General features: G+C 36.3%; 1 protein-coding gene across 5 annotated transcripts in view; it reads left to right on the top strand.

Moving 5' to 3' along the window:
• EVI5 (ecotropic viral integration site 5) overlaps positions 1 to 21176 on the top strand; it is a 76448-nt gene extending 55272 nt beyond the window's left edge. For all 5 annotated transcript variants that reach the window (XM_035537783.2, XM_035537780.2, XM_035537786.2 and 2 more), the window contains one exon: positions 19896 to 21176. In XM_035537783.2, coding sequence (XP_035393676.1) covers positions 19896 to 20201 — 306 coding nt within the window. In that variant the 3' untranslated portion in view covers positions 20202 to 21176. The remainder of the gene's footprint in view (positions 1 to 19895) is intronic.
• The last annotated feature ends 1037 nt before the right edge of the window (positions 21177 to 22213 follow it).

The following is a 22213-nucleotide window of genomic DNA, read 5'->3' as shown; positions in this document are numbered from 1 at the left end:
TTTGACATTAAATGAGACCAGCATATTCCATCTTGTGTTCTCCTTAATTTCATGAGTTGATCATACATTGTGCTGTGTTGTATTTGCTGCATTCAGAGCTATGTGCATGAAAATAAGCCCCTTTGTCTTTATTTGTTACAGCTTTTGAGGATAATTCAGTTAGAAACTAAACTGCGTTTGTACAAGCTGAAGAGTCTGTGGAGATCTCTTTTGGTACTTGCTATTGTGAGGACGAATTTTATGTGGTAGTGTACCGAGATTGCTTAAAAAGAAAAAGGATGCTTGCTTAATATCAGTTAACAGATTAAGTTTTAAACTGCCAAAACCTTTAGCCTATGAAATTTGTCTTCAGACTTCCTTGCTTCAATAGTTGTAGTAACTGTCTCTTAGTTAAAAAGATCAGAAGGTCTTGAAACTGAAATGGCTTGTGTAACTGCTGTGCTCACTGGCTCATTTCAGTTTGTCATATGTTGTGAAGAAATGTCTTTACTTAACACTGTTATGTGAAAAATGCCCAGTCATCATTGCATTTTAGTATGCTTCTGTACGCATTCTAATAGACAGCTCTGATAGTGTAGCTTAAAATTGTAGTATTGTAAACAAATACAACCTATTAATTTTGTTTGCCTTTTTGGTTTTGTTAAATAAGCACATCCTTTCTTTAAGTGTAGTTAGTGTTTTTTGTAACAACCCTAGTAGATTCAAACTCTTAGGACCCATCCCTTGAGAGTTATAATATAGCAGAGGCTCTTGGAATGCTGTCTCTTCTATAGATAGAAGATAGTCTCTAGGGCCATCAGTCCAGCACCTCTACTGATCACTAAGCTCACTTAAAAAATAAATTTAAAAATCAATAACCTGGCATTTTCCATTAAAGGACTATAACTAGCTTGCTTTGTATGAGAAAGTTGCTTGTAGAATTCCCAGAAAGCCAGATACCTTGTGTATTTTGTATTATGAAAAAAATAAAGAAAAAAAGAACTGTACTGATTCTGCTCAGTGTAAGTTTAAAAGATAAAAAGTTTTGGAGAAAAAGTAGGGTTACCGTTGGAAAGCTGTTGCATAATTTTCTGTATACAAGCAATTGTCATATGCCTGTCTGAGCAACACTCTTTTCAGGAAGGCAAACAATTGTTTGTTTTTATTGTGAACAGGTTGGAAGGAAGGTTAGGTTTGTTAGCTGAGAGAACAATGATGGAGTCATGCTAGTGAATCCTAAACAGTTAAGTCTGGACAAATCTTTAATAGTATTTCTATTTGCTTAAAGGAAAAGGCCAGCTAGGGAGTATACGAATCTCTACAATACTAGAGTTCACATAATTCCATGTAGAAGAGTACTTCTCTCCCAGAGGTGCACTTTTTATGGCTTACTGCTTACCTAGTTTGAGAATTAAATTATAGGAACAAAATATCTCATTCTAGAATACATAGAAACAGCAGCAAGAAACCCTTATATACTAAACAAGTTATAAGCTGATAGCATCTCTGAATGCTTCCTTACAGTTTTTTTAATCCTGGAAGTCCTTGTTTACTAATCGCTTTTTTCCCGTACTTTAATATATCTAGTTGTCTAGTATTTAAACAGAAACTTTAGAGGGAAAGTAACACTTCAGGCACAATCAGGCTTTATGGAGGGAAAGTAATACTTAAGGCTTTATTTTGAGCATAACCCACTGGGCTGATTTTTATGATAATGTAAGATTAAGTCTGAAATGTAGGTAGTATTTATGGGTAGGTTGATTCTAACGAAGTCTTCAATCAACAGCTGCTAAGTGAAGAACTTCATTTGTAGTGTTTTCTGGAAAAGCAAAATTTAACTGGCAATAAGAAGAGGCAAAAATGTTTGCTCTCAACTGCTAAATGCTAGGACTAGTATACTTCAGTCAACACCGATTAAAATAAACTAACTTTATGAAACCTACACTGAAATGTCTTCATGTGTAGCTCTATTAATGACCATACTACTTGGCTGCTTTTTTATTCTACTTTTGCAAAAGCTGGGGGCAAAAAAAATGTTACAAATAACTCTGCAAATTCATCTTCCTGAAGACATGGTGATAGGCTGACCACAGCCTCCTAGCTGGTTAAAGGTAAAAGGCACTGGTAAAGCAATAAGGTTCTTAGTGACTCTATGAAGTTAACACTTCATATATTTTACCTGCAGAACTTTAAACTGGACACCAATTAATGCAAAAGTTATAGTTGGGCGAAGTGACACAAGGTTCTTGGTGATGCCAAGATACTTACTGATGATTCTGTTTATTGAACACTTTTCCTTGCTGAACACTTCTTGCAGTACTGAATTCTTACAGAAGTTTACATCAGAAGAATTGCAGGTTCCCAATCTGAAGGCTGGAACAAAATAATGAAAAATCATGTATTGAATGAATACAAGTAATTGGAATGAAGTCCATATTAGCCTTCTGACAAACACTTTTGTGTCTTTGGCCAGAAATATGAGTGCGTGTGTCCCTATTATCAGTGGAACCTGGAGTAGTGAGATACTCTAATTCCATCCTGTGATGTGATCATGTCAGTGGAAGGTCTCCAGTAAGAAACGCCAGAGGGTGGGGCAGCAGGAGTTGGTTATTAATGCTGCCTGGGGTCTCAAGCTGAATCCTCCCAGTGAAAAGTTGGGTTGTGGGTGTGCTACTAGAGAGCAGGAGCAACAGGCTGCTGCTGCTGTGGCACGTCTTGACTTTGTAATGGAGAAAGCTGACACCCAAATTTCAGTTCTCATACTGAAACAGGTGAGAGAAGTAATCCAAATCAGCTATGTTATCAGAACTCTACATATAATGTAAGATTATAAATTTTATTTTTAAAAGTTTTTATTTCCAATCCTCTGCCTTTTGTTGCCATCTACGTAATTAATTTTGGCCTGTCTCTTCTGAGCTCTGACAGGCTGCAGTTCCTGTGAAGCAGCTTTATTACTTGTCATTAAATACAGTAAGCTTGGTTCCCATGTATTTGACACAGAAGTCAGATCAGATGAGTGTCATTTGACCTTAAAACTTAACCTGCTCTAAATGATGTAATGTTAATGACATAAGTTTACAGGCACTGCAAGATTTGTAATGGGTTACGTATTGTCAGGTTGTGTACTGAGTGCTTGTATTTCAGTGAAGTTTTCTTTGATTAGACTCTAAGGTATTAAGTAAAAGCATCTTCTGTGAAACATTTTCACTATTCAAGAAACTGTCTCACTTCAGTAGGTAGCATGGAAGTGAACAGTTAATGTTTGTGGGGGAAAAATACATGGAAATGTTGAGCTGCTTTGAATTTCCATTAAATAAAGTAAAGGGCTTAAGGAAAACTGAAGTAAATCATAAACTAGTTCTTGTTCATTTCAACATAAATCACATAGTGGGAGGAAGAAAAGGGAGGAGGTACTTTGTAGTTTGCCACTTTTTTTTACTTTTAATTCAAACTGAATGAAATTAAATGATTTATAAAGTGCTTAAGTTCTGTATTTCATATATACTACCCCTTTGTACATGCAGTACTTTATATATATATTACATAGCAGCTGTCTCTGCTTCCTGTTGGATGTTGCAAGGCTCATATGTGTTACCTAGATTACAGGAGTGGTACAAAAGATTAGAATTGACATGCTTACCCACAAGCTACACTGGCAGACCACAAGACACCTTTGGAGACAGAAGCAAGTGGTTTCCAGTCTTACAGACTTTGTGTTTTAGGACTGAAGTGCTTAAGGTTAAATTGTATTCAAAGCAAAACTGTGTAAAAACTTGTCCTTGTCATATTGCTAGCTGATTTTTGTGTCTCTTGGAATGTTTTAATGAGTTTGTTTTGCTGTTACATTTCAGTTTTTTATTAAGTCTTTAATCTTAGCATAATTTTCATAATAAGCTAAATTCTTCCTAGTATGTATTCAAATACAATAAAGCACGTAGCCTCTACGATTTGGGATTGTAGAGCATTATTCTATGCTGTCACTACTGCATGTTGTACATATGCATTGGGGGATAGCTTTATGAAGGAGAGCAGCAGCATACAGAAACTTACTGCTTCTTTCACTCAGTTTGTGTTCTTCCTTGATATTTGAAAATCACTGAAAAGGGTATAAAACTCAAAGCATGCAAGAATAATAGAATGGCCCTGAATGTCTAAGGGATGAATAATCATGAGATTTTCTTAGTTGCCAATGGAAATTGTCATTGTCCAGGCGAGCTCCAATTTCAGTTTTCAAAAAAGTAGCATTCAGTGGATCCTCCAAATACTACAGTGTGTCTGAAATTTCACTTTTAAGGTGCCGATTTTGCTCACTTCATTTTTCTTAATGCAGTTCCAGCACATTTTTTATTTATTGTACATTGCAGTATAAGTTTAGGACTGAAATACACTCAATTTAAATGTTTTCCTGATTTCACTCAAGCTGACTAGCTGCTTTAACTTGCTGTCCATTAGAAGGCAGGAGTATATCTGATATATCTAAAACCATTTTTCACACTTACCTGTACTTCAGGGATCTGGTAGTTGATGAGTAAGGAGCATTTACTCACTTCTCTCCAGTGCAAAAATCAAGATCCTCAAGTGAAATGGGGGCAGGGATAAATTCCTGAAGTTGCATGGATACCACTTGCATCACTGAAAAATGAGCTACTTGCTAAAGGCCAGGGAGAACGTTCTGGGAAAATATTGCTGTTTGCCTCCTATATTTTTTCTCAGGCATTTGCTATTGACCAACATCAGAGACAGGATATGGAGCTAGTTTTGCCCTAGCTGTTCTTCTGTAAATGATATATGCTTTTAACAAATAAATGCTTGAAATATGTTGAGAGGAAGGAAGGATGAGATAGCTCTCAAATATAAAAATCTTATGCATGTGTTTTTGGTGTTTGAATGAAAAACAAAATCCTGATATTAGTGTGCCACAAAGGTTAAGAATTCAAGAGGTTAGAAAACCCTCTGCAAACTGCCCTCGTTAACAGCATGTCTGATGGAAAAGAAGATGACAGATGCAGCTAGAGCATTACTTTCCAAAATGATTTTTTGAGGTTTTTAGAAGGCTATAATGGTAACTTCAAGGGAAATTCTGGTGATTAAATTCTTGCATATTGACAATGCAGAAAAAGGGTTATGTTTGTGTTCTTTATATTTCTCACTTTTAGTATCTTGACAACTTGATGGCTTCTCAAAGAAGTAGTAGTGACCACTAGTTTACTACCTTTCCATTCCCACATACAGAGTTTTATCTAGGAATGGATCTGATACTATGTTGTAAGAACCTAATGCAGTCAGTAAGATTCTGATACAGGTGTTATCTCATGGTCTGATCTTGTTCCTGGTGAACTTGCATTTTAAGATTGGCTTAATGAAAAGAGATATAAAAGTTGGGGATTAATTACTATGCTTTTAAAAGATTTTGCTTGTGTAATAGTTCAAGACACTTTAGGTAATTACTTTGAGGATAAATAATGCATAAGATATGACCAAAGGAGTAATTGGTAATCTGGCTAAAGCTATGCGTTAAAGCTACATTTTGCAACTTAGGGTAGCTTTCTAGACTTACCACTGCTGAAACTAAAATGGAGAAGGGAAAGTAAACTCTAGCTATCAGCGTGAAGGATGAAGAAAACCTGTATAGGCCACATAATACAACAACCAAACAGAATTTAGTGTGCTGTCATCTGCAGGAGGAAAGTTTAAACCACATTAACAGTTCCTTTGGTCTTAAATACCATGAACTTGTAGGTAAGCTCTGTTTAAAAAGTGCTCATTTATTTCCTCCTTATTTTTATTTTAGTGGTTAATCTTAAATCAGCATGGTACAGTGAGTGGTTCTGGTCCCAAGCACAATTTAGTCTTTATACAAGCTGTACAAGCAACTAAATGATGACTGTGTCAACCATGGACGAGCACAAAATGACACTGCTGTTTATGGCCACTTGAGTAGCACGAGATCAGTTGATCACTCCTAGCAGCATTCCTAGCTCCTGAGTCTCTCAACAATAGTATCTGGCTTTGGTGGTGGCATACCAGAAGGGAGCATTATTCCTTTCCTCTTCATTTTGTTATTAGGTCATCTTTGAGTCAAATTCAATGCTTAGCAAATCAAATGCTCTGTAGTCTGAAACACCACTAGACTACATTCAGAAGCAGGGTAAATAACTGAGCTTTATTCTGCTGTACTTAGGCTACTGTCATCCAGCTACTCAATTTGGATGTGCCTGTACTGCTTTGCTGTCATAAGTGACTGCAATGTGGACATGTCTTCCACCCATTCAGAGCTTTAAAGGTTATACGTAGCTTTGGGTGATGGACATAAAAGGATTAACTGTGAGAAATGGATTCTAGTTCAAGCTATCAGAAACAAAGTTCTTCGCTGAAGACGTATTTATAAGGCAATGACTTGCATGCATGAAATCATACGAGTTAATGAGACAAGATCAGACTTACCAGCATTTAGATCTTGGAAAGAAATATGTAACTTATTTCAGTAGAATTGGGGTGAGAACAGCAAGTCCAAAAAGGCTTACTACTTTTCTTGTAACATCTATAGTTGGATATAATGCTCTTCTACTCAGTCTCGTGAACTTACTTCCCCTCCTTGTCTCCTGGAGATAATGAGATTCATGAAAGGTTGAAAGTGTGCTGCTTACTGTCCATGTAGTATGCTCTGTACTGTACAGGCAGATATGTATTTGGCTTTTCGTGGTTGTCACTCTTCATGCTTGCTTTCATAAAAACAGCTAATTCTAAGATTGCAGTCAATTTCTACATTGTTCTTATTTCAGTTTTCGCTAAAACTAATGCTTGTTAAAAGTACTGCTTGTTTCTCAATACTGACAGAATCACATTATCACCTTCCAATAGTTTGTTTTACTGGACAAATGCTTTCAAAATATGTCTCTCTAAATGTTTTCTTACTTGATAAGAAGTGCTGTCCCTTAAAGGAAATATGTTAGCCCTCAGATTTACAAAACAAGTGCTTCAACTTGTGGTAGAAGTTTATAGCACAATAAATCATGTGCTTTTCTTCTACCATATCTTGCAAGCACAGTCGGACAACAGACCATCAGATTTTCCCTCCCCACAAGCAAAGTTCTTGCAAGGCTGCTGGACAGCTAAAAATGTAATTGCTCTACTAGTACGTGTCAAAGATAGAGTCTCTGTGCTGGCGGAGTCTGATTTAAGTGGTTGTGGTCAGTCTGAGGAACCTGTGATGTGATAAGATAGCGTTTGTGAGGTCATGTGGTTTGCAAACACCCAGTCTAATGTAGCAGCTTTGTCTACACACGACAGTTAAATATATACTGTATGCTTTAGAAAAGTGAATTGCTTTATTTCTTTATATCAGCTTGTACTTAAGAATCAAAGATGTTATGCTGGCTTAATAATCCCAAGACTGTTACAGAAGTGAGACTGAACAGATTGGGAGACTTAATACTTTCTATTACTTTCTCTAGTTTAGTTACCGTGTTCTTCACAAAACAGCTGGCTTTAAAGACTATCTGGCTTAACTAAGCGATGAACAGGCAGAAGTTCTATTGCACAGTGGAAGCAGTATGTCTGTGTGTATTTTGTGAAAATCAGTTTTTTATTTTGATTCATTTTGAATGGGTGTTTATAGTATAGTTAACACAGACATCCTACACTTGTCCAAAAAGGCATGATTGATTTCATAACAATGCTACTCTGTTCCACAAACCTTTGGCCATAGACTCCACCTTCATCTTTGCATCAGCTACATGCCCCTCAATAACATCTTCAACAAAATGATGAGTGAACAGTGTAACCAAGAACAGTGATGCAGTGTCACCTTAGAGCAGGTATGAATTTGTTCACTGCAGTGGGACTAGAAGATGAGGGCAACAGTTTTAGATATGAATCTTAACTGTTTCATCTTAACTGTTTCACTGCCACTACTGACAGATTCAGTGATAAAATGAAGGCTGGTGACTGTTCTCTGTAGAAACGCTTCCCTTTTTTTCCCCGTTTGTATCCTACAGTATCTGAACTTCAGATCTGTCTTGTGGAGAAATATACTAGTTCTTGATTGCAGTATTAGAAATGAATGTAGCAAGCTGTACCTAACTATACTCCCTGTTTAGAGTTTGGATTGCTAAAGGAAGTGAACTGATTATAGGTAACAGTACTTCATTATCATGGCAGTAATGCTGCTCTCCTTGCATGTTGCTTAAGGTGTGTGACCTCTCTGCTGTACCACACAGAGCTTTGTCAGGATCTGTCCTGTGTTGCTGCTTACAAATCAAGTTCTGTTGGGGATTGAACAGAGGGAGGGGTTGTGGTACTGGTTCGAACTTAACTGAGTAGTTGCTCCTTGGAAAGATGTTGTATGTACAGTGGTAACACAGGTGCCATCTATTTTCTACTTGAGAAACAAGCTCAGGAGAAGAATGCTATGTATTAGCGTGTTTGTATGTAGAGCAAACAGTGGGCATGTGGTAGAAACCCATCCTAAAATTCTCTTACTGCTCTCAGAATAGCAGGCAGCATGGATAGAAGTTATTTTTGCCTCTGATCCATGAAATTAATGTTACATAGTCTGATAAAAATGCAGAGGTTAACTCCTGTTTTAAAAGGACAGAGTAAAAGTGCGAAATGATCATTTCCTGTAACTGTACCCATTATGGGTACATTTTCAGTCTCTGTATCAGCCAGTACATTCTAGTTAACACTTGAAGTTTCAGCAATTTTTCTATTTATAGATGTGCGTGCTCTATAGGGAGAAGGAGCAGTGAGATTTAGGTAGTTCCTTGGATATAAGTTTGTGATAATTGCAGTGCATTCAGTGTGATCATGCTGTTTTAAATTATTTTTGTTGCTATGTCCTCACTCCAAATAAACACCTTCATTAGAACTTCATGTGGGAAGAGTTTCTGGGAACTTTCCACCTACCAGCTAGCTACTTACAGAAACTTCTCAGGGTTAAGTCAGCTTAACTTTTCTGGAATTATATATGATCTCATTAAAACAAATTTGGCAAGATCTTAGGAAAACACCCTTAATAGACAAAATCTGACTTAGAGTTACTGAAGACTGACTTCTTTTGAAAATATTTGTAGTTTAAAAGTTGGTTACTTCCTTAGCACTGTTACTATTTCAATTGCGTATTTGATACAGAACTTCAAAGTTTAATTTGATTATACGGCAGTAGATCAAAAACACTCTTTAACCATATAGTACAGTGATCAAAAAGTCATGACCTCCCATTGATCGCTTTATTGGTTTCCTGTTCTGATTCACTGGAAACCTTCTGGTCTGAACACTTGTTGCTAGTTTTAATCTTTGTCACGTTTACAATACAGCAGACTCGTCTTTAGTAAAACTGATATACAACATACATTTAATATATTTCCTTTTGGCTTAAGAGCTCTTTGACTGATAATATTGAAAAAACACTTTTGCTGCTTTTTTTTTTTTTTAAATAAAATGTACTCTTGCATTCAGAGCAATATGAAGCACATAGTGGCACAACTAGAAATGAGCTTGCTTTAATGCATTAAAACTACTTCATAGTTTTTATTTCAACTTGCTGGCATCTATAGGGATTTTATAAAGCCTTTTGTACTACAGTAAGACTGAATATGACTTTTAAAGAGGCAATTTAAAACGGAGGCCACATTTTTTCTTATAGCACTTAAATAAGCCTGAAATGACTCAGTCTTGGAAATTTCTTGCTGCTGTTTTGCTTTTTCACTTTTGACACACTGCAATGGCTTGAACTCTGTTTAGTGATATGGTCAGCAAAGTTCATTTTTGGTAAATAGTTTGTGTGCCAGTGTTACTCTGATTTTAAAAGTCATACTTCTTAAAGAATCATCCAAAGGTAGTTCTTTCTTTAAACTGCAGAACATAGATAATCATATGAGCTTGGAATACAAAGAATTAATGACGAGTGGGGAAAATTCATCTAATATCGTGGTACCTTATGACTGTTGTATTTAATCCCATCAGAGATGACAAAAAAATCTCACTCTGGAGACTGGGCTGTTAGCTTGTAAGAACAGCAGCCATATTGGTACAACTGAAAAGGCACCCTAGGTCATTTCTAGTAAATAACATTGCCATTCATTGGTGGTTTGGTTTGGGCCCACAATGAAGTTATAAGGCCTGGCGTTTAGTGTTCGCTTGTCTCTGATTAGTTTCTATTGTTGCCAGTTTCAAGGTGTTTTGCTGCAATTGCTATAACAAGTTGGTAGCTCATAATGAAACTGTTAGACTGAATTCAATTTATAAACTTCAGAAACAGTTGTACTGTTTTGAGATAGTATGGATCAAGAAGTTCAGACACATGAGACCATGGAGGCAACTGGATACAGAGAGATGCAGCATCTTCCTACCATGAAGTTATGCTGCAAGTTGGCCTTCTTTAAACCCTTATGCCTTACTAAAAACAACATGAAATTAATTTCCTCTATCTGCTTCTTTCTGCATGTTCTAAAAACCATAACAAATCAAATGGAATTTTCTCTAAGATTCATTTTACTACATTTCAAAAGGAAGAGCTGAAGAATTTTTGTCAACTGATTTTTATCTTGGTATGTACATTATAAATGTTATAAATTTCTTGAGATGGGCAGATGAGGTAATCCGAATAGGCAAACATAATTTGAACTCATCAATACAAAGTGGAGTTAATTTTCTTCAGGAAACACCTATTAAAAGGAATACTATTTAAGAGAAATCCCAAAGTTTTTCTGTCTAGAATCACTAATTTTTATTAGGGTCCATCGTGGATTGTGCAAGGTTCCTACTTCAGTTATGCCAAACTCCATCCCAATTAAATGGCCAAATGTGCTGAGTTCCAAACAATCTTCAGTATGCTGGGGTACAGTTGGATTTTCCTATGCTGACTGGCCAACAACATAATTTCAGAGAGCATTGCTAGACTCCCTAAAAATCAACATTTTGTTGATCTGATTTAAAACTTTTGTAGTGTTAAATTTTTTAGATGAGGAAATTAATTTCTACATTTAAAGAAATGCAATTCAAAGCTGTTCAAAAAAAAACTTTAAAAATAAGTTAAAAGCCTCCATGATAAAGGAGATGTTTAATAGGGTTTTATTAGCTTAGTAGCAAAGGAAGCAATTTTGCAAACAAATTTTGAAACTCTTACTGATGTTACTTGTATGGCATGATCAAGATATTTCCTGCTCTAAGTCACAGTACCTAATACACTGTTCTTAAACGGCAATTTCAATTTGTTTGATTTTGTTCAATGATTTTTTGTTCAATTATTCAATTAATGCATTAAATACTGATTTGTATTGCCTTGCAAACCTCACTTTTGGGGGTGGGGAGGAGGGGAAATCAAAGACAAGTTGTAAAGCTATGTAATGGTGATTCCAATCTGATGTGATGGTGATTCCAGTCTGCTAGAATGCAAACTTATGTCAAGCCCACACCCCTAACAATTCAGGCAAACTTTACTATTTGTAGTTTAGGTGAGCTACAAAGCGAAGTAAGTGTTTTTGTCCAGGCTACTGTTGTATTAAAACTTCCCTGAAATAGTTTTCCAGTCTTTTAATGGATTTTCACTCTCCTACTTATGTTCATGTCTTTTCAATGAGCCATTAGAACATGTTGAATGACTTGCATTTCAGCAAAATCTAGACAGTTTCTTAGGTGTGTATTTAAGAATTTTGACATGAAATTAAACCTGAGGGAAAGCACCAGTAAATACAACAGCATAACACTATCTATGTAAGAATATACTTGTCTGTTTTGTCCATTTCAAGTCAGATCTCAAGCTGAAGCTTTTTTCCTAAAGAAGGAAGTCTGAGACGACTCAAAGTTCTGGAATAGTCTGAATAGCTTAGATCTTAATATTTTACATGAAAACTGTCTGAAAACATGCAATGAAGATGTGACTTATTTCCTGAATTCCTCTTCTAAGGAGATATACAGCTATCCTTCATGTCTGCCTCAAAGTGAAAAGGAAGAAAAATTTACTGATTTTTTTTTTCCTTTTCCTTTTTTCTTGTTTTTACACGTTGCTTGCAAATCTTCTGAGGTCTGCAAAATGTATTCTAACTGTTTCAGTTTTTAATCTAGAGGTAGATATGGCAGTGGCGAAACCAAAATGGCTTTTGTAAGAGAGAGAGGGATGGCTATCTCTAATTTTTCATATGGATCTCATGGAAGAGAGGCCCATGCAGTCCCTCTCAGCTGCTATCTTTCAAACAGCAGTCCCTGTTATTAAGGCCTTTTCCTCAGGAGGAACAGCAGTGATTGGATAACTTAAATAAGCAGAGTAAACAGAAGTTCTTGTATTCAGCACCTGTCCTAGTTTGGTTGGTTTGGTCTTCGTGAATTGTCAGTAACTTCCAGGAATGACTCTCATTTGGCATTCGTGATGGCTGTTATTTACAAATTAATAATCATAATTAGGCCTGCATTTATAGCTATGGCTTTAGGGTAAAAAAAAAAAAAAGACAACAAAAACAACATTAAATAGTGGGACAGGAAATTCACTGACACTGAAATAAGAGCCACAGCCTTGAGCTTTGTCTTAATACAATTATGATAGTACACTTCTAATTTAGCAAATCTTTTTTTTAAATTGTCAGAGAATGTCATCATGTTTCTACACAAAGAATGTCTTCTGTAATACATGATAACTTGCACAGTACTCAGTATTATGTGTAAAATAAGTTATCAGGAAGTTCTCAAAAGACTGTCCTTTGCTTTTTGCATATGACCCATGTGTTTGGGTAAAGCTGCCTTATAATTGAAGAAAAATTAAGGATGCCTTTAAGTCACTTTTTTGCATTAAACTTTTTCTTTATTGTGTGATATATTATGTCATACTTCTGCTTTTCTCAAATCTCAGACTTTCTGCTAAAATGCTCTGATACAGTTCTGTCACAATGCAAGCCTAGCAGTACCTTTTGTATAAGGAAGCTGATTTTGTTGGGGAACTTAGAAACGCCATTTGCATTGTAGCTGTACAGCCATTAAACTTGCTAAGAGGTTTTAGGTGAAGGATTGCTAATATTAGTTTCTGCAACTATTTGGTTTAGCTCATGAATTCTCTGTTTGTGCAGAGTTCATGTTGCAATGGTTTCATTATGAATGTGTCTGGCTGTGGAAGTACAACCTTATATTTAAAAATGAGTTTCAGAAAGCATAAGACATCTAAGGAGATGCTTGTGTGCGTGGAAGTGAAAATGCAGCATGAAAAGGCTTGTAACCTTAACTTTGTACATGCTTTTTGTGTGCATATGCAGAAATGTTTCTGCATTGCAGTGCCAACTGGACATAATACTGCTATTTGTCTCTCAAGTTACAACATATTTCCCATTTGTTCAATCCGAGATGCTCTGACTGCTTCATTTTCTGAGATGAGCACTCTTCCCAAAGAAGCTGCCGGGAGAAATGATAGTGTGCTAGTATATGCATTAACTGGAGTGGGACCCTCACAATGGATGAGTGTCAGCAGTAAGTAGTAGTCAACTGCTGACTGCCAGGGATCCTATTAAATGCTGTGGACCATTAGTCTCAGGAACTTGTAGGAAATTCAATTAAACTGCTTTTATTCATGTTAAATGTGATTATAATTTATTTGATATTTTTAATTGGCTTATAATTAGACTTAATTTTCAATTCTCTTTTCATGTTGACAGTGTTTTTACTGAATTATAGGACAGGCATTTGAAAATGCTTATAACTTGTTTCCTTTAGCTAAACATGGTTAGATCACACTTTCAGCAACATACTAGTTTTCTTTTGAATCATATTTGGTTTATAACCAGGAAATCTTACTAAGAGTTACTAAGACTTCCTACTGCTACTAAGGTAGAGACAAAGAAAGAGGGAACTCTGATTTTTAGATTTCTCTTGCTGCAAACAGTAGCCTTGAAATTTCAGTATCGTTATGCTTTAAATGCAAGTTTAACATACTGCCTTCTGCCAAAATCAACTTTATTCACCCAAGCCAGCAATCATATTTTTATCATATTTTGATAACAGTTGTGCATTGCTTGCTTTATCCTACTGTGAATAGATTGAATATTTATTGGCAAATGTTCTTGGAACCTGTCCTTATTACTTCAGCAACCAATTCTTGAGATTCACCCAATTCTGAAGCCTTTTAAAGGAATCAAAGTAATATTTCAGTTTGACTTCTTTTGACCACTGAATTCCTAGCTAAAAATAAAAAATCTGAGGTTAAACATAAAAATGTTTCACAGAGCTTAAGTTGAACTCTTCATAACAAAAAGACGCTCTTAAAAGCTTGAGTTACATTTTATATTTAAAAAACAAAGGGGCTTAGAAACATAATTTGCTTGCAACTGACTAGCACCCTCCATTTAACTTGTAAGAACTTATGAAATGTACTAAAAATTCTAAATGTTTCTTTGCTATCTCTCCCTTATGCCTGGCTTGATGAGGCAGTCAGCAACAGGTAAGAAAGTTTATGGAGGTTGAAGGATCTGATTGTTAATACTCTTCCAGCCTTTTTTTCTGCTCCTCTGAATTTCTGAAAGTACACCATTACTCATGAGTATGTGTAAGTCTCTTCATATGTTGACCAGCAGGACGTGCCTAATCCTTTAAGCACAAGAAGGTACATAAATGCAAGAAGTTGGTCGTTTAGTCATTATGATTTTGTTCTTGGTTCAGATGGCTTTTGTGAAAGGATAATGATGAAATGTTTTGGTCACAATGTCATTAACCCTTTGTAACATCCTAAAGACCATGTGAATGTTATAGTGAAATATAGTGAAAACTGGGTTAAAGCCACAGCCACCTAGACAATATGACCTGGATGTGCAAATTAAAGCAAAACATGTGGGTTTACAAGACCTAGTTTTACAGACCTGATGAGATTTGAGATTCTTGCAAAACTGAAGTAATAGAAAAAAGCAAAGTTCCTTTGAGTGTTACTTCTCAGGGTCAGAGAGGTCTAGTTCCCTTCATAAGAAGCAGAGCCGGACCTAAGACTGAAAGGATTAACTAGTATTGGCTCTTTTTACAGAAGTGACAGATCCTGGGGTGTAAGTCCATATTCTAATCATCATGGCTGCAAGAAAAAGGCTGTTCTTTTTCTTCAGGTGGAATGATAAAGATAGAGAGTAAAACTAGGTTGGTTTGTGTTTTTGTTTGTTTCCCCCTCCCCCTAAATCCTTAGTTAGATGTCCCATTACGTATGATGCTTTGCTACTTGAATGACAACATCTTGGCACGATGCTTTATTTCCTACGTTATGTTCAAGCAACATGCTGATGGTAAGGATCTCAAGGAGTCTCTCAAAAGTAGGTGAACAAAAAAAAAAAATAAGGTAGTTCATCAACTGCAAAATCTAAGCCATGCCTACTGAACAATAAACAGTAGCTGTGATTCAGGAAACATATTTTGGGGTTATCACAGAGTCCTCTGACATCAGTGCACAGTGGCAGCCAAAACCAACATAACGTTGTTGGGTGACAAGAGTGTATTTAAAAAAAAAAAAAAAAAAAGGCCACCTTACTGCCATCACAGAACTTTGGTGCAGGGCTAGTTTCCACCTTAAGAGGGATGTAGAGAAGTTAAAGAAGGTCTGGAGGTAAGTTAAAGGGCAACTAAAATGATCAATGGTCTTGAGTGCTGCTGCTTTGTGAGGAGAGGCTAAAAAGACTGCAACTCATCAGTTCTAGAGATAAGGTTGAGGGAAGCATTATCTTCAAGGTTTACAGAATTGTGACTGAAGAATTGCTTTTTACCACTAGCTCCTGCATTACTAGAACTTGGGGACAATCCCTGAAAAAAAAGTAGGAGATCAGCTTAAAACAAAGGAATGCCTGGAACTTACTGCCACAGGAAACTGTTGAGGTAGACAAACTAGCAAAAAAAAAAAAAACCACACACACAAAACACCACCACCACCAAAAAAAAAAAAAGCCAACTCATCATTCAAGGATAACTGGTCTATAAGTGAATGCCAAAACAGCTAGGCAGATGTATTCTTGTACCTGCTATGACAGTTCTGAAGTGGGAGATTGAGAATATGAAGGGAATGGATGCAAAAATTGGTCATGCTCATGTTTGTCCTTAAAAGCAAAGCAACATGCAGTCCTATTCTTGCTATGGGAAACAGAATACTGGGCTGATTGGATTGCTGCCCTGACTGAAAAAGGATACTAAAGGTCCTGTCTTGGGGGGCAGAATACTACTTTCTTATTAGAAGTGCAGAACCTCACTTCTACACTGCAAAGTGGCATTAGTATGAAACTCTTCATTTTACTGAACATCTGTTAGAGCATTTTACTGGTGTTAGCCACTGGTATCTAATTACAAAGGAGTACTAATTACAAAGGAGTACATACTGTTTGCAAGTTATTCCAAATGCTTTCAGAAACCTTCCCAAGCTTTTCTGCTGCAACACATACTACTGATAATGGGTCTCCTTCAGAAATGTGCCTAAACAAATATTAGAGGTGCCCTTGAAGCATTTTCAACTCAAATTTCTCAAAGTTGTAAATAGTGCCAAGTTCTTCCTATCCTCATCTGTTTGGTGCTTTTAATTTCTTGAAGATTGTTTCCAAAATCTCATTTCTTCTATCAACATTCATATTTAAAAGAATTTAAGATGTAAATCACTATCTTCAATTGGGGGGAAAGTATTTTCAAGATGAAATGTCAGTACATTAATGATCGCAAAACCTAGATTCAGCAGAATATTAATTTTATTTTGCAATCTGTCACTTCAGTGTTCAAAGACATTTGGATATGAATGACTGCGCTTACATTTTAACAAGTACAGTATTTTTTTTCAGGTATTGCTTTAATTTCTCAAACTCAGAATGGCTGCCATGAGAACAGTAATGCGCATCCCACTGTCTATGCTTTTCACACATCACTGCACTAGAATCTTTCCAGGTTGGAGGGGACCCTGCAGGGTCTCTACTTCAACTACCTGCTCAAAACAGGGTTGACGATTTCAAAGCAAGCTGCTTAAGGCTTTTTTTTCTACTTGGCTGTTGAAAACCAGTCTCTCTGGGCAACCTGTTTTAATTCTTAATTGCCTTGTAACCATTATTTTTCCTTCATATTCAAACAACCTTCTGTTCTGTGTTATGATCAATGTCTTTTCTCACAACATGCATTTCAGTGAGGAGCATACCTCTGTCATCTTAGGGCATGAGCTCCTGTCTTTTAACTGTCCTGATGCCCTTCCACTGAATCTACTCCTCAGTATCTTGTACTGAGGAAGGAGTGAAGTAACGAGCAAAATAGGCCAGATGTAGTCTGAGTGCCAGGTAAAGAAGAATCATTTCCCGTGATGTACTGGCTATGCCCTTGCAGTACAGCCTAGTATGAGATTAGCCTTCCTTGCTGCTCGGGGATGCTGCTGATTCATGTTTAGTTTACTATGTGTCAGGACTCCCATGTCATCTTCAGAGTTGGTAGCCAGCCAGTCAATCCCTATAATACAAACAAATTTTATGCTACAGTGTTTCTGTATTTCTCTGTGCAAGTCATTTTTCAAGCAGACAGAAGTTGTGGGACTATATCACCAGGCACACACTTGTCACACGTTCTCTACAATACATTCATGTTTCTTCCTAGCAGTCTGGTTCCTCTTGGATGTGAGGAGTAGTTGGAAAAGAAGGCAGGCAAGCATAAAGCTGCAGGCCAAAAGAAGAGTCTGTTACCTTCCAGAAACAATGTATCCTTTCATTAAGGTAAAAAATAATAATAAATATAACATCACACAGTTTTCTCAGACTTTAGGATTTCACAAAGGCAGTGTCTATTATGATCCGCCCGCCCCCCCTCCCCCCACCACCTTTTCCACAGGCACATATTTGGTGTCTGGAAAGGCTACTGCTTAAAACCACAAAGCCATGATTCTGTCATTACCTAAGTGTGTTCATCTCAAAGGTATCATGTTGAAGTCCTCAGGAAAACAGCTGAGGCTGTTGGCTTGGCTTTATGACTGTTTAAAACAACTAATATTGAATATCAGCTTTATAGTTCAGATGAGCCCACAGCTGAAGTGTGCAGATACAAAAGTGTTTATCTCTTACTCTAATGTGAAATTTGTAGGGTTTTTTTTGTGGTAAGAGTGGAGAGGAATTGCTGGGTTTTGTTTTGTTTTTCTGGGGTTTATTTTCTTGGTGACTAAAACTGATAACTGTTTTGGAAATGTGATGTGGCAACTAATCTGATCATATTGCAGGATATTTTTAGGGACAATATTTCTAAATCATGCAAGAATCTCTGTATCAGGCTTTCTGTATCCAGGTATATAAATTAGTACGAATCTTGTTCCAGATAAATATTACTGTCCAATATCTAATACATGACATGACCAGATTTCACTTAATCATGAAATATGTTGTGCAAGTGTGGAACTCGTTTTGCTCGTCTTTACATAAGCAAGTTCCTCATTAAACAACTGCAGCCTATGCACCTGAAAAGAAAATGCAAATACTAACACTAGTATGTGTAGTTATAACCAAGGCTTAGGTCTGCCACATGTACCTATGTTCCCAATAGGGATATTTTTACATGCATTAAAAGTGATTAGATACATGGAGCTTTTACATGCTGGTAACATCTGACTTGATGGCTTTTTAGCTTGTTGTGACTCTTGTGATCTTTTTTTCCAAACCCTTTTTTATTCTTGTCTTTTGTACAAGCCCATGATAAGTATAGAGATTCCTTCTTCTCCAAATGGACAGGTAAAATCTTCTACTGATGTAAATAGCAAGGGCCTACAGGCACTTACTTGTCAAAGTGAACATCACTTCCAATTTCCAAAACATCAGATTTGTGTTATAAATTGCTCTTCAGACTTTTTCTGTTTTCCAAGACTGTTACTATGAGAAGTTGCTTACAAAATAGCACTTGATTTATCTTCCTTCTTAAACTTCATGATGTTAGGAAGTTTCTGTAATGCTTTTTAACGTTCTTCTGCATCCTTATTTTTTTTTATTGTATAGTCTTGAATTGTCAGACTGACCGTGAGATGATTGTTACTAAAAGCTAGCAGAAGTGAAATTCTAAAGAAAATCTCAAGAATGTCTTCAGTAAGCAGTGTTTATTTTGATTTAAATTAAGAGGGGGACTTGCCAGACTTTAGAGCTTTAGGTTTTACTTTTGAATATCTTGAATACATGGTTAAATAACTTATAACTTCAAAGTGCATTTTGAATTAATATTATCATATCTGTCTGCAGACTGAGAATATTTTTTCTTGTTTGTTCTCCTAAAATTGAAAAAAATGAAATTAGGATTTATTTATGCTGTATGAAGAGAAGTTTGTATTGTAGTTTTGATCTGAAATCTCCTCAGTTCTGAACTAGATAATGAAAAGACACGATGTTGCAGTGTAGTTAAAATTAAGATTTTTCTATGGCTGTATGAAACTAGCAATATTTCCTTGGGATCTTTCTGCTTAGGGTTGTGAGAGGGCTTTTCTCAAGTGAGAAGTCAGGTGATAAGGGAAGTCTGGTGATAAGGGAAAGAATGAAGCTTTAAAGGTGTGAGATGTGAAGGCCAAAAGTGCTGTGAAAACGAATTATCCGCTCTAGAAAAGCAACCATAAGTCATCATGGTGGGGATATTAAAGATGCAGTAAATAGCCTGGAGGAATCTGTCGTCTGTGATTCTACATACCTTGATTATTAAGCCTTAAAACTGAAATAGTCTGGGGGCAAGAGGAGAACTTTTGAAAACTCCAAGTACTGTCAAAGACATTCTATTAAGGTCTCTGATTAGACAGCCAGAAATGAGAAGTTGCTTTGTTCTCTTTTAGAAGTTATCACCAAATATGCTACTTCTAGCCGTTAATTTAAGTAAGGTTTCAATGAGGAGATGCTTCTTGAAAATGTTGTTGGATGGTTCTGTTTTGGTTTTTACTGTCAGACTCTTTAGCTCTGTTTAACTGCTGAATTCCACTTTTTTTTTTTAAACAGATCAAATGCCTGAAAGGCCAGAGAGACTTCTCAGACCAACCCACTTTTGATGGGATTCACATTGTCAACCATTTCACAGGAGATGAAGAATCATTTCATTCTTCTGATGAAGATTTTATAACTAACTCCATACAGGAGAGTGGGGTGAACTTTCATCTACACAGGAGGACTGGTCAGATGGCTTTGGATCACACAGTTGTAGACAGCAGTGACAGTGATGCTGAGGAAAGTGCCCTCCAGACTGGGAATTCAGACAAGATGATTTCCAAGCAGAGGAGAATGGAATCTTACTCTACTACTGTGTGATTATCACTGTGACTAGCATTTGAAGACTTTCCTATTTCTATTTCTTTAAGGATTAGATTGTCAGATAACTAAAAGTATCCAGCAGTTGGTTTAGGTAACTATTGAATCTGGTCTGGACTGTGATAAATATACACACGTACTGTCTATCTGCCTTCTCTTTGCCAAATCTTGCTAATGATATACCATTGCCATAAGAAGCTGGAAGGAAGTTAATGGATGACAGTTCTGACAGTATTACTGAATGTTCCTTGTTTTAGAAACTACAAATACATAATTTCTTTAATGCATAAGAACCCTTCTTGCTGTTCACAAGCAGGGGATTATTTTCCTCAGAAGAATTTGCTCTTGTGCAATATTTTATGCTCTGAACAAATGTGTATGTTTTACATTGTTATCCATTTGTGATCAAGATGGACCCTAATAAACCATCTGATCATGGCATATATATAATTATGCTTCTCGATTACTTTTGTTTTACTCAAGTTACTGAATGCCCACAGAAGGCTTGAAAGAGGAGCCTTTATCTGTACTACTTCGTATGTGCAAATACTGGTCACTAATGTCATAAAGGTGTTTTTCACCATTTTCACTTAAATTTATGTGCATCTGCTTTTGATGTTGCTAAATAATACCTGGTCTGAATATATTAACTACAATAATGTTTATTTTGTACATATTTATATATCTGCACCAAGCTGAAAATGTATATTATACCATTTTATACGAGGAGTGTAAATGTTGCAATATGACTGTCTCTGGTACTCTACCTGGAAAATGAATTCTGTATATACACACTAGAAATGAATTACTAAATAAAAGCGAAACACTAACTTTACATTTAGTTTCAGCCTAGCTACACTAACAGGTTCATGTCTAACTGAAATGCTCGTTCAAAACACTATTGACTGAAATCTTTTACCTTCATATATATGTAATGAAAATAAATTTTTCATGATTTAACAAGGTCGTAGCATTTACTGTTTAGTCGCTTCTAAGCTATAGTCCTGAGTTACCATGTAGTTTCTCTTGGGGTCTGGATTAGAGTGGTAGTTCATATAAGGTGAAAAATTACTCGTGTCTCACACTTAACAGTTCTAATGAACTTATGATCAATGCAGTAAAAATATGTAAGTTGTTTACTGCAGTCTTATATGGCAGAGCTATCTAGGTACTGAGATAGGTCCTGTCACCAAAATAGTTGTAATTCATCAAAGTAGTTAAGTGCTGAGCGTTCTGCTTTCACCCTCTCCTTCAAACTGAGATCAAGTAACATGGCCCTCAGTTCTTGAACAGAACAACTTCATCTTCTAATATGGTCATATGAACACTTATCCTCTGAGGCACCTTCTAGTCAAGAATATCCTTAAGAGTGGTTATTGCCATCATACATAACTAACAATCCTTAAGACTTGTATTCTAGTAATGTTTGCAACTATTTTATTCAAAAATAAGCCACAAGTTGGTACTGATAGCATGTGTTTTGTAACTTGTGAGAAGCAGTGTAGTTGTTTAAAATCATGGAACTGTAGAAGCATACTGCTGAACATGTTTGAACATCTTCTGAATGAGTCCTTAGAAAAACAGTAAAAGTGAGGAGAAAAAATTTCAAAGAATGATAGGGAAGGCTGAATGGGAAAAGCACCTTCTGGGCCACTCAACTGCAAAATCTGTCTAGGTATGATGCAATATAAATCTAAAAGCAGGTGGAAGACATTCTAAGTTTACCTACTTCTGTAGCTCCTGACTTGCTCTGATATTTCTGCAGATGGTACTCCATCTTACCACTGACTACATTGTTCCCAGTATAACCTATGGAAATTGTCATCTCTGAGGAGGGTTAGTTTGACTTTGGTTCTGATCACTGTTAGAAATTTCAGATGTGCAGAGACAAGCCATGCTGTTTTGTTTTGTTTGCTAGCAAGTAACATTTTCTTTTGTTTTTGTTTTCCCCTTCCAATGAGCATCTGGTAACTTATTTTGCACCTGGGCAATTGTTGCTCAAGAGAATAGGT

The sequence above is a fragment of the Cygnus atratus genome, chromosome 8 (assembly GCF_013377495.2).
Source record: "Cygnus atratus isolate AKBS03 ecotype Queensland, Australia chromosome 8, CAtr_DNAZoo_HiC_assembly, whole genome shotgun sequence".
NCBI classification, from domain to species: Eukaryota; Metazoa; Chordata; class Aves; order Anseriformes; family Anatidae; genus Cygnus; species Cygnus atratus.
This window is presented reverse-complemented; position numbering and strand designations above follow the sequence as displayed.